At 41.3% G+C, this 12122-nt stretch overlaps 1 protein-coding gene across 3 annotated transcripts in view; it reads right to left on the reverse strand.

Annotated features, from left to right (window-relative positions):
* Nucleotides 1–12122, reverse strand: part of ogdhl (oxoglutarate dehydrogenase L) — a 106291-nt gene that overhangs the window by 46447 nt on the left and 47722 nt on the right. For all 3 annotated transcript variants that reach the window (XM_085970536.1, XM_085970534.1, XM_085970535.1), the window contains exons 5-7: nucleotides 8302–8417; nucleotides 4781–4935; nucleotides 1931–2077 (exon numbers count right to left, since the gene is read on the reverse strand). In XM_085970536.1, coding sequence (XP_085826662.1) covers nucleotides 1931–2077; nucleotides 4781–4935; nucleotides 8302–8417 — 418 coding nt within the window. The remainder of the gene's footprint in view (nucleotides 1–1930; nucleotides 2078–4780; nucleotides 4936–8301; nucleotides 8418–12122) is intronic.

The raw sequence follows: 12122 nt of genomic DNA on the forward strand, positions 1-12122 counted from the left end.
AGGAATGGTCGTAGAATTTAATAACCAGCTGCTGAGATCAGGTGGCTTCAGGTTCACCCCTTCCCGAGGCCTTTCCAAAACATCAGCTCACTCAAGAAAATATAATCGCTCTGCAATGCACCCACATAATCTAAATCTACATCAATGCCATAATCTAAACAATACTGCAATTATACACAGGGCTTGTCAGACCGCATTTGGAATACGTTGTTCAGTTTTGAGCACCCTACCACAGGAAGGATATATCGGCCTGGGAGAAAGTTCAGCTTTGATTTATCATGGTGATGCAGGGACTGAACTATGATGAGAGACTGGGTAAATCAGATTATATTTCTTGCAAGAGAAGGTTGAGATAATATGATTGAGGTATTTAAAATAATGACGGGAATTGACAGGGTAGATAGGGAAAACATAGAAACATAGAAGATAGGAGCAGGAGTAGGCCATTTGGCCCCGCAAGCCTGCTCCGCCATTCAATGAGATCATGGCTGATCATCCAAATTCAGTACCCTGTCCCTGCCTTCTCCCCATATCCCTTGATCCCTTTAGCCTTAAGAAATATATCTAACTCCTTCTTGAATATATTTAATGAATTGGCCTCCACTGCCTTCTGTGGTAGAGAACTCCACAGGTTCACCACTCTCTGGGTGAAGTAATTCCTCCTCATCTCAGTCCTAAATGGCTTACCCCTTATCCTTAGACTGTGTCCCTTGGTTCTGGACTCCCCGGCCATCGGGAACATCCTTCCTGCATCTAGTCTGTCTAGTCCTGTTAGAATTTTATAAGTTTCAATGAGATCCCCTCTCATTTCCTTCCAGCGGGAAATACAGAATAAGGAAACAATGAGAATTTGTGCTAAGTTGATTAAAAGCAAATCCAGGAATAACATCCTCAAAGGGTTGGGAGAACGTGGAACACACATCCCAAGAAAGCCATAGATGCAAAGCCAAATAAGGAGTTTAATAGGGAGATAAATATCTATGTGTGAAGTACACTACAAAACAGAAAAATTCAATATTTCAATAAATTTAACTGGGACGAGAGGAGTTGCAAAAATAAAACTCCTAAATTGTTAAAACACACGAACAAAGGAACGACTGTTACTAGCTGTCTTTGTAACTTTTGTATTTCACATATCAAAACTGTATAAACTGTGTAGTTTAATTCAAAAAAAGACAGGAATCATTTCCCCCAAGACAAAAAGTGAATACTTCAAAAATAAAATTGTAACAAAATATTTACAAAAACAATCAAGTTCGAATGAAACAGTACAACCAATCCATAGTTATTTCTGTAAGCAGAACTGTTTTATATCCTCACCCCCCAAAGTATTCTATTGCATGTTAAAAGACAAATATCTGAGAAACACAAATCATATTCCAAACCTAATTGCATTTTTAGAGAATTAAAAACACTATTGAAAAGTTTTTTTCAAGCAATATACGGATTTTACACAAAGGAGCTTTTCATGTGATCTCTTTAGCTGACTCTGAAGTGAGAACTGTCTTTAACCGCATATTGGCCAGGCTACCTTAACATGAACAGAGCAAACTACAGAGATGACCATGTTGTGGCCTAAGTCGCCTCAAACTATTATAATTTGAGTTCATGTACCCATGTTAAACAACAGCTTGTGGTGGGAGTATTTTACTATTCTTCAGGAAAAAACTGCCGGGTAAAAAAGGGTAGCTAAGCCATACAGACCAGCAAGTTCAATTCCAAGTCTGTGCTGAGTTTGTCTATCTTATCTGGGACAGCATTTGGAGCACAATTGGTCTAAGCATCAAACGACGAGGGGGAAATCAGATAGCTTTCCTGCTCCTCATCATACATCTTTCACTTTATGCAAATCTGTATTTTAAAAAAAATCAGCATAAGCTGACACATCAAATGTTTTTTTGAAAAAGAAAATGTAAATCAAGTGTCTTACCTGTGTGGCATTCCCATTATCACATTGTCTACTCCCATGGAAATAGATACATCGATGATGGTCTTCAAAGCTGGAATTAACACCTCACATCCTTCCACACCAAACCGCTTCTCAGACGACCACTTTCTTGCAAGAAATTCTTCAAACCTTCAAAAACATAGAAAGGGCGATTTTAACTATCAAGCGGCTGGCCGGCAGAACATGCGAGCCATTCGTCCAATCCCTCTAGTGGGAGGCCTGGCCCATTTTGAGGGCGGGGTCGAATTGACATGTTGCCAGCGAGCTGCAGGGCCCAAATGGGTGGCCCACTGCAGTATCATGTGGCCCCGGAGGCCGACCTAGCTGGCAGAAGAGTAGGTCCGTGGGCTGGTGGGGGCGCCTGGAGCAACAGAGGCCCACATTATTCTTATGCAGCACCCCTGCTCATCCTGACCCCTAAAAATATTTGTAGATTTACCTTTTTGAGGCCTCTTCCTCTTGACCACCAGCTTGAGTTGAGCATCCAGGGTGCATTCAAGTAGCCCTTTAAAAATTACTTCACGGTCCTACGTATTACAGGAAACTTGTTTTTATCCGGCACCGACGGGACTGACGTGGTGCCAGTTCATCAAAAATTCCGGATAACCGAAAGCTATAGTAAAAGATACGGAGCTGAGAGCTCCGTATAAAGCAACAAACCCTGTTGCTTAGCAACAGCTTCAGAACAATGGCCACAAGTTCCAAGCGTCTCTGTAGCTTAGCAACAGCTGCAGCCACACCCTTGCACAGCAACAGATAGAGGAAGGCAAGTAATAAAACTTACCTGAACCTACTCCTGAATTTTGCCGGTTAACCGAGATTTCCGGTTATTTAGGTGCCGGTAAATCGAAAGTTTCCTGTACAAGGATTAATGAGGCTCTACCTGATTTAGGAGAGTGCCTGGGCCACCCAACAGAAAGCCCGAGTTAAAATGGCAGAAAGTCACCCACCTTGATTTTAACACCGCGGTTGCCCTGTTTCCACCAGGCAGAGTTAAAAGTTGCCTACAGACATCACAGAAAAAAATGCCCTATACTGTATAAATCTGCTTCTAAATACTATCTGGATGCAGCATCCAGCATCATATAAATATATCTACCCAAAAATGAAATGATTTATTACATCAACTGCTTGTTAATGCAATAGTTGCCACCAACTCCAGAAAATTAGAGTTAAATCTCAAAATTAAGCAGAAGGAAATGACATTTCACATCCTTACCCACCAAACTGCTCATCGGAATATGGTCTGAAGACCAAGTCAGGAACTTAGATTAAGTTCTCAGGAATAGTATTGGCAAGAAAATAAATGAATTGTGGGTTGCTGTTTAGTGTGCAGAAAGGTGAGCTCAGTGCACAAGAATCTCTTGGAGACCACTTCTACCGTGATTTCCTCCATGGGAATATCCTTCTTACATGTACCAACATAGGAAAGCTCAATTGGATTACCTTCATCGTCTACACCTACATTTTTCTTTAATTGAGCAACAGATTTTCTACTTGATAACAGAAGTTCGATGAAGTTAATGGAAAAGAAAAATATGGCGGAGTGCAAAACGGGTTGCCAATTCGCTATCGTCCGGTTTGTGCTGCCACCCAAGACAAACGCCTAAAGAAAAATCTGATAGCCATACAGAGAATAAGGGTGGAACAGAAAGAGAAAGATGGACACAGAAATACAGTGCATGAGCCCCATCACAAGAGATCAGCTTGACACTATCTGACAAAGTTAATATAAAACAGAGTTGCTATGTTTTCTATTAACAGTAGTGTTAATACAATATAATGCATTAGAGAGCGAGAGAACCGATTCATAATAGGATTTGCTTTTTTCACCCTGTTCCTGTGGAACTATAGTACCTGGTGCATATTGTGACAGAGACAGAAAATTCACTATCTTACAGCAATAGGCAAACCATGGTCATGTTCAAGCTACAACAAGACCACTGTAAGTATGAAAAAAACCTCAACAGTGGTTCATCTATTGCTATAATATAGCAAATTTACCTACGAATGCCACAAGAAATCTAGTATAATTTAAATAGCACAGTGATATAATATTATATAAAGTTAAAGGTATTTGCGGATGCAAGATTGAATAAAGACCGCTGACGTAATAAAACTCACTCACTTGGTTTGAGCATAAAGCAAGGCTTTAATCAACTTGTTTCAGAACATGGAAGTCCAGTTGTATTTCACTAGCTCCTTGTCTTACAAAATGTCCCTGGCAAGCTGGGGCCCACGCCCGAGTATTTATACTCCTTGGACGGCGCCACCAGCTGGCCGTCCAGCGTTATTTCATAAGTAGTTTCTTGATGATGAGATTTATAACAACCGTTAATTCCAAAGAAGCAAAAATAAAAGTCATAAATAAGTTTAATGGTGACCAAGGTCAACATACTTCAGCTAAAGCTATCTTAAGCAAGAAGTGACATACAGGAAACTTTCGATTTACTGGCACCTAAATAACCGGAAATCTCGGTTAACCAGCAAAATTCAGGAGTAGGTTCAGGTAACTTTTATTACTTGCCTTCCTCCATTTGTTGCTGTGCAAGGGTGTGGCTGCAGCTGTTGCTAAGCTACAGAGACGCTTGCAACTTGTGGCCATTGTTCTGAAGCTAAGCAACAGGGTTTGTTGCTTTATACGGAGCTCTCAGCTCCGTATCTTTTACTATAGCTTTCGGTTATCCGGAATTTTTGATGAACCGGCACCACGTCGGTCCCGTCCGTGCCGGATAAAAAAAAGTTTCCTGTAGTGAACTTAACAACTTTTGTGTTAGACAGATTATATATTTGAAATATTTTTATTAATAAAACAAAATATATAGTTCGTACCTTGTTGAACGGACCAGCCGAGCCAACAGCCTTCTTTTCTCCTTGTTGGTAAATTGCAAGATTCCCGGAGTCTCAAACTTCTGTCTGATCCATTGGCACTGTTCTACATCATTTATAAACATGAACTCCAAACCAATATGCCTGCAGTAAGTGTCCTGATTCAAATAAGAAAATTAAACTATACATAAACATTTTCACCCACTTGCACCAAGGTGACAACTTCTTCATCATTTAAATGTACAGTATTGGATGGAGAAAGGTAAGTGCCGAATAGAAGATGATAATCCATATGCAAGTTAACACAAGCATGGAAACTGCAGCACAATCATCCTGAAACAGTTTTCTTACGCCAAAGACATCTAACAAAGGGCTTCTGCTAAAACATCATCTTGCAGTCTATTCAGAGAACTAAACAGAAACTAGTCGACCATGCAGAAGTCTACAAAATGTGTTTCAAGTACTATTTTAATTGACAGAGATGGTACTTTGGAGCTCACATAGAAGACTACTGACTGCTGAGCAAAGGTAGATGACAGAAGTACAAAAGTCACTCTCATCAACTGCTAATCATAGAACAGCTCCCTTCCCATTTTTGTGCAAGATCAACCTATGTATGTCTTATCTGATATTAAGTTGCCATGGTACAGAGAGAGTCAAAAAAGTATCCATGTGTTTTTGCATTTTACATTTGACAAGAACATTAGGATTCAAACACTGAGACATTTCAAGTTAAACATTTTGTTGGTGCACATACTCTTACTACCCTCGGTTCCTATTTTCTCCCTTTCTCTTCTGAAGGTTGATTCTTGCTTGTGTACGGGTGTATAGCAACAATGCGGCAGAGGCACTGCCTCACCTAGACTTCCAGTGTGGAAGTTGTAGTTGCATCTCAGACTCGGAGCAGCGGTAGGATTGATTGGGGAATGTCACTCAAAGGGTTTACGGTGGATAGGCAATGGCAAACATTCAAAGACCGAATGGATGAGCTACAGAATTTGTTCATCCCAGTTTGGCATAAAAATAAAACAAAAAAGGTGACTCAACCGTGGCTAACAAGGGAAATTAGGGATAGCATAAGATCCAAGGAGAGGACATATAAATTGGCCAGAAAAAGCAATAATCCTGAGGATTGGGAGCAGTTTAGGATTCAACAAAGGAGGACAAAGGGATTAATTAAGAAAGGGAAAATAGAATATGAGAGTAAGCTTGCAGGGAACATAAAAACTGACTGTAAAAGCTTTTATAGATATATGAAGAGAAAAAGATTGGTGAAGTCAAGCGTAGGTCCCTTGCAGTCAGAATCAGGGGAATTTATAATGGGGAACAAAGAAACGGCAGACCAACTAAATACATATTTTGGTTCTGTCTTCACAAAGGAGGACACAAATAACCTCCCAGAGATGCCGGGGAACATAGGGTCTGATGAAAGGGTGGAACTGAAAGAAATCAGTATTTGTAGGGAAATGGTGTTAGGAAAATTGATGGGACTGAAGGCCGATAAATCCCCAGGGCCTGATAATCTACATCCTAGGGTACTTAAGGAAGTGGCCCTAGAAATAGTAGATGCATTGCTGGTCATCTTCCAGAACTTGATACATTCTGGAACAGTACCCATGGATTGGAGGGTAGCTAATGTTACCCCACTATTCAAAAAAGGTGGTAGAGAAAAAACAGGGAATTATAGACCGGTAAGCCTGACATCGGTAGTAGGGAAAATGCTAGAGTCCATTATAAAAGATGTAATAGCAGAGCACTTGGAAAGCAGTGACGGGATCGGACAAAGTCAACATGGATTTACAAAAGGTAAATCGTGCTTGACTAACCTACTGGAATTTTTTGAGGATGTAACTGGTAAAATAGATAAGGGAGAACCAGCAGATGTGGTATATTTGGACTTTCAGAAGGCTTTCGATAAGGTCCCGCATAAGAGATTAGCATGCAAAATTAAGGCACATGGGATTGGGGGCAAGGTATTGACTTGGATAGAGAACTGGTTGGCGGATAGAAAGAAAGAGTTGGAATAAACGGGTCGTTTTCCGAGTGGCAGGCAGTGACTAGTGGGGTACCGCAAGGATCGGTCCTAGGACCCCAGCTGTTCACAATATATATTAATGATCTGGACGAGGGAATTGGATGTAATATCTCCAAATTTGCAGACGACACAAAGCTGGGTAGAAGGGTATGCTGTGAGGAGGATGTCGTGAAACTCCAGTACGATTTGGACAGGTTGGGTGATTGGGCAGAAACATGGCAAATGCACTATAATGTGGATAAATGTGAGGTTATCCACTTTGGTGACAAAAACAGGAAGGCAGACTATTATTTGAATGGCAATAGATTGGGAGAAGGGGAAGTGCAGAGACCTGGGTGTTCTTGTGCACCAGTCGCTGAAGGTAAGCATGCAGGTGCAGCAGGCGGTTAAGAAGGCAAATGGTATGTTGGCCTTCGTAGCAAGAGGGTTCGAGTACAGGAACAAAGATGTCTTGCTGCAGTTGTACAGGGCCTTGTTGAGACCGCACCTTGAGTATTGTGTGCAGTTTTGGTCGCCTTATCTGAGGGAGGACGTTCTTGCCATGGAGGGAGTGCAGCGAAGATTCACCAGGCTGATACCTGGGATGGCAGGAATGACGTATGAGGAGAGATTGTGTCGATTGGGCTTATACTCACTGGAGTTTAGAAGATTGAGAGGGGATCTCATCGAAACCTATAAAATTCTGTCAGGCCTGGACAGACTAGATGCAGGAAGGATCTTTCCGATGGCCGGGGAGTCCAGAACCAGGGGGTCATAGTCTAAAGATAAGGGGTAAGCCATTTAGGACTGAAATGAGGAGGAATTTCTTCACCCAGAGAGTGGTGAACCTGTGGAATTCTCTGCCACAGAGGGCGGTGGAGGCCAGTTCATTAAATATATTCAAGGAGTTGGATATATTTCTTAAGGCTAAAGGGATCAAGGGATATGGGGAGAAGGCAGGGACAGGGTACTGAATTTGGATGATCAGCCATGATCTCATTGAGTGGCGGAGCAGGCTCGAGGGGCTGAATGGCCTACTCCTGCTCCTATCTTCTATGTTTCTAAGATTCTATGATGGTCCCGCCGGTGTCTCGGACCGGAACAGCTGACTGTCTTGCTATTACCTCGGATTCGCAGTGGCTGACGGTTCCACTTTTTGATGGTCAGGATGCTCCAAGTGCAGTTGCTTTTTTTTTGGGTTGTTTCAGCAGAAAAACTACCTGAAAATGGTAGACAGATTACCCACTTGTGTCCTGGACTGTGGCAGTCACAGAAAGTACAAGGGAGAAGCCAGGAACAATAAGATCATTTGCTGAACAGAAAGGTCTCCGTGGAATTGCGTTGTGGCCACATGCTGAAGGTTAGACATGGCTAGCTTTACAGTTAACTACCAGACTACAAAGCATGGTGACCCACAGTGAAACTTCAAAACTGTTTTTTTAAATATAAAGGAAAGACAATTCTGGTTTAGAGTGTAAAACATTCTGTACATTGACAATCATGGACTGACCTCTAATCGTTTTATGATTTCACGCAATGAAATTGCAGATTCATTTCCCCCAATGAAGGTTGTCGTAGGCAGTCGAAAAACCTTATCCAGATCAGACTCATGCAGTCCATAGTATCCTGCATTATTATGAATAGGAGGGAGCAATAAGAAAAGCACATTACACAGGATCAATACATAACTGCACAAAGTGGTTAATTTGCAAAACCATTCAGAAAACAGAACATTAAGAAAGAAGAGCGGCAGTGACATCAAATTCGTGATTTGCAGGAAACATATAATTTTGTTAATAAAAAAAAGTCAGATTCATGATCAAAATTTTAAAACATTGTTACACAACGAAAGGAGAATGCGTGTTGCTTCAGTGAAAGGTTCAGCAAAAAAATTATATTTATGGGCAGTCGTTTGAAAAATTAAACAAAAATGATTGAGGTAACAGCAAGTGAAAAGTTAAGCACCAGAAGAAAAGTTAACAAAATAAAAGAAAATACAAGAAAACAAAATAATTTATAGATTATAAAATAGAACCTAAATCTGTACTGGCTGTATTTTTTTTTAATTTTTTTTAAATACCCCAAATCACAAAATAAATTGTTTCTTGTGATAAATCTAGGCATGTTCTATTATTTCTGTTAAGCCCATATAGCAGTTAAGTAAAATACAAAAAAAATCCAGCATAACTGAGAAAGTACTGTCGCGGTTTTAATCCAAATTCCTGCACCTACAAATTCTCATCTCATTTCATGTATTATGAGGCAACCGAATACTACAGTTCCATCCAAGGGCAGAATAAACGCAACAGAGTGTAACGTGGAATGCAATAATCAGGGTAGAAGCCATGAGTGGGGCTGGGCGGGAGAAGGAGAGAAAAATAAAGGACCACCTGATGTGCTGGAGGATTCAAATTAAGAAATTGGATTTTTATGATGGTTGGGAGCATCAATAATGTTAGTTTATTTAAAGATAAATTGACTCAATAGTCTTGCAATTTTCTAATCCATGACATAAATAAAACCTTAAAAGAAAACATGATGTGTGTCAAATGGATTTCTGTGGAATTTGTACTGTGCAGCTATATACAAATTTCAAGCAAACGTTCCAAAACAGGTACATTCAATTATAGTGGAGGATTTGTAGAACTACCTACTCACCTGTAGTTTTTTATAATCCAAACATAGCTTTTTGTTTTTTCCCTTGTACCTCTGTGAAACGTTGAGGCCTTTTTCTATATTAAAAAAGTACTATATAACTGCAGGTTGTTGTTGTTGATGATAACATCACACTGAGCTGTACACTTACCTCGTCAGTCTCACTGTACTCAGTCATGCACAATATAATTATTTTCCCCCACTTTTTTTTGTTTCAATATGCTTGTTTGCTTTTTCTAACATTTCATTTTCCATCATTTTCGTTGTTTCCTTTATTTTGCTCAGATTTAATCGCCTGGAATATCTTTCTGATTTCTAATCCCTATGTGCTTTCTGCTCTTCAATATGCCAGCCTTGGCTCAGTGGTAGTGCTCTCAGCTTCAAGTCAGAAAAGTTGTGGGTTCAAGCCCCACTCCAGACACTTCAACACATATGGGGGGATTTTGCCAGCCCTGGGGAGGCGGGAATGGAAGCGAGACAGCCGAGAAAATGGCAGAAACTGGGAGTGGGTACCGAACCCACTCCCAACCTGCCTCCGTGCCATCTTCCCGGGAGGCGGGTCCCCGACTCACGCAGGGACCCGTCTGCTCGAGGCGGGAAGGGGATTACCGCCAGTTAACAGGCAGTTAAAGAGGATTATCCCCAATTTACCCACACAAGTGCAGGCTTCCCGACGGCTGCGAACCTCACCAGGGTCAGCGAGGCGAGCAGTGGGGCTGCGGGGGTGAGAGGGGTCGAAAAGACCGCTGTGCAGGTGAGTGATGGGTGCAAGTGTGGAGAGGTAAGTATGGGAGGCGAGTGTAAAGTGTTAGAAAAAGTTTACTTACCTTTGCTTCTTCCTGCAGGCTTCAACCCTTGGGGATCCGAAGGCTCATCTCAATGGCAGAGATGACAGAATGGCTGCTGCATTCTCAGATGCAACAGCCATCTGATTTCTGCTCAGGAAAGAGGTTTGGTGAGACTTCAGTACAAGGACTCAACATAGAACAGAGATTGCCAGTGTTCGACAGCTTCTCAAAGCTGTCAAACGCTGGCATTTCATCTGTCAAAAATTTTTGACAGATGAAACGTCATACGCTGACGTCCTCTGTCACCGGCTTTCCCTTAATTTGCCTGCTTAGCCCGCAGGGCAGGATTAACAAGGTCGATCAAGGGAAAATAGCGTGGGTTGGCCGGACGGAAACCAGACAACCTGCAGTCCCGCGCCCAACGCGTCCCCACTGATAAAATCCAGCCCATAATCTAGGCTGACACATCTGTGCACAAGTGAGGGAGTGCTGCCATGTTGGAGGTGCTGTCTTTCATGGTACGTTAAACCGAGGCCCCATCTGCCTTCTTAGGTGGATGAAAAAGATCGCATGGTACTATGCAAAAAAAAAAAAGGAAATTCTCCTGGCATCCTGGCCAACTTTTATCTCTCATTTACCACCAAAATCAGATTAACTGGTCATTTATCTCATTGTTGTTTGTGGGGCCTTGCTGTGCACACATTGGCTGCTACATTTGCAACATTACAACAGTGACTCCACTTCAAAAATACTTAATTGGCTGTGAAGTACTTGGAGCCATTCCAATGTCGCGAAGGTCGCTATATAAGTGCAAGTTATTTATTTCTTTTCAACTCTAAACTATCGAAAGTATACCACTTCTGTTGCACCCTACATCTGCCTACACAAATCTGTAGGTATGAAGATTCTTTCCCTCTTTCTCCTGTTATTTAAACTGAAGTCTCAGTTCTTCAAAGAATCTATCCACGAAATGCACACCAGACCCCGCTTCGAAAGGTTAGCTACAGTACTTCACTCAAACACCTGCCAATGAGTGACCTACTGATCAGTTAAAAAGAATGCTTTGTTTTGAAAAATGCACTTAAAACAGGTCAAATTTTAGCAATGTGGCAAGTTCAGCAATGGTCCATAATATAGGCAAGTAGTATAGAAAGAAGGATTGCGATACAGGTAAAAGTAAAGCACTACCCAGAGGCAGTAAAGAGACATGTTTGACAAAGTTAAAGCATTTCATAGGATATGGTATTGTGCACTTATAATCGGATCGCGTGTGCTTTCTGGTTCATTATGTTTAGTCATAAATCATTACTTAAACTAGACTTATTGGGGGGGGGGGGGGGGGGGACTTCACTGTTAGGAATGAATGCTTCACTACAGAAAATTCAACACTTCCCTCAAACTGTCATAGTTCAATCTGGTCCAAAGAGGAAAAGGTTACTGAAATCAAAATGATACAGTAAACAGTAAGAAAGTAAAAAATGTTAACTGACAGTCAAAGACACAAGTCAATCAACTGTTATAACCCCCTGCTGGGAGGTTAATAAATAATGGCTCAGCATGCAAACTGTAGCCAATGTGGTATCTCTCGTTAAATGACCCAAAATAAATGACTGTACGGTGTTCATAACCCGCAAGTAACAAACTATAAATTGGTGGTGTATGCCAGGGGCAGACAGAAAGATAGATAGTACAGCAAATGGTGAAACCTGTACTAGAAACAGGCACTATTCACAATATATATCAATGATTTGGATGATGGAACCAAATGTAATATTTCCAAGTTTGCTGACGACACGAAACTAGGTGGGATTGTGAGTTGTGAGGAGGATGCAAAGAGGCTTGAAGGCGATTTAGACAAGTTGAGTGAGTGGGCAAATACATGGTAGAT

This window comes from Somniosus microcephalus, chromosome 29, assembly GCF_052327205.1.
Source record: "Somniosus microcephalus isolate GS21.2 chromosome 29, FLI_Smic_1.0, whole genome shotgun sequence".
NCBI classification, from domain to species: domain Eukaryota; kingdom Metazoa; phylum Chordata; class Chondrichthyes; order Squaliformes; family Somniosidae; genus Somniosus; species Somniosus microcephalus.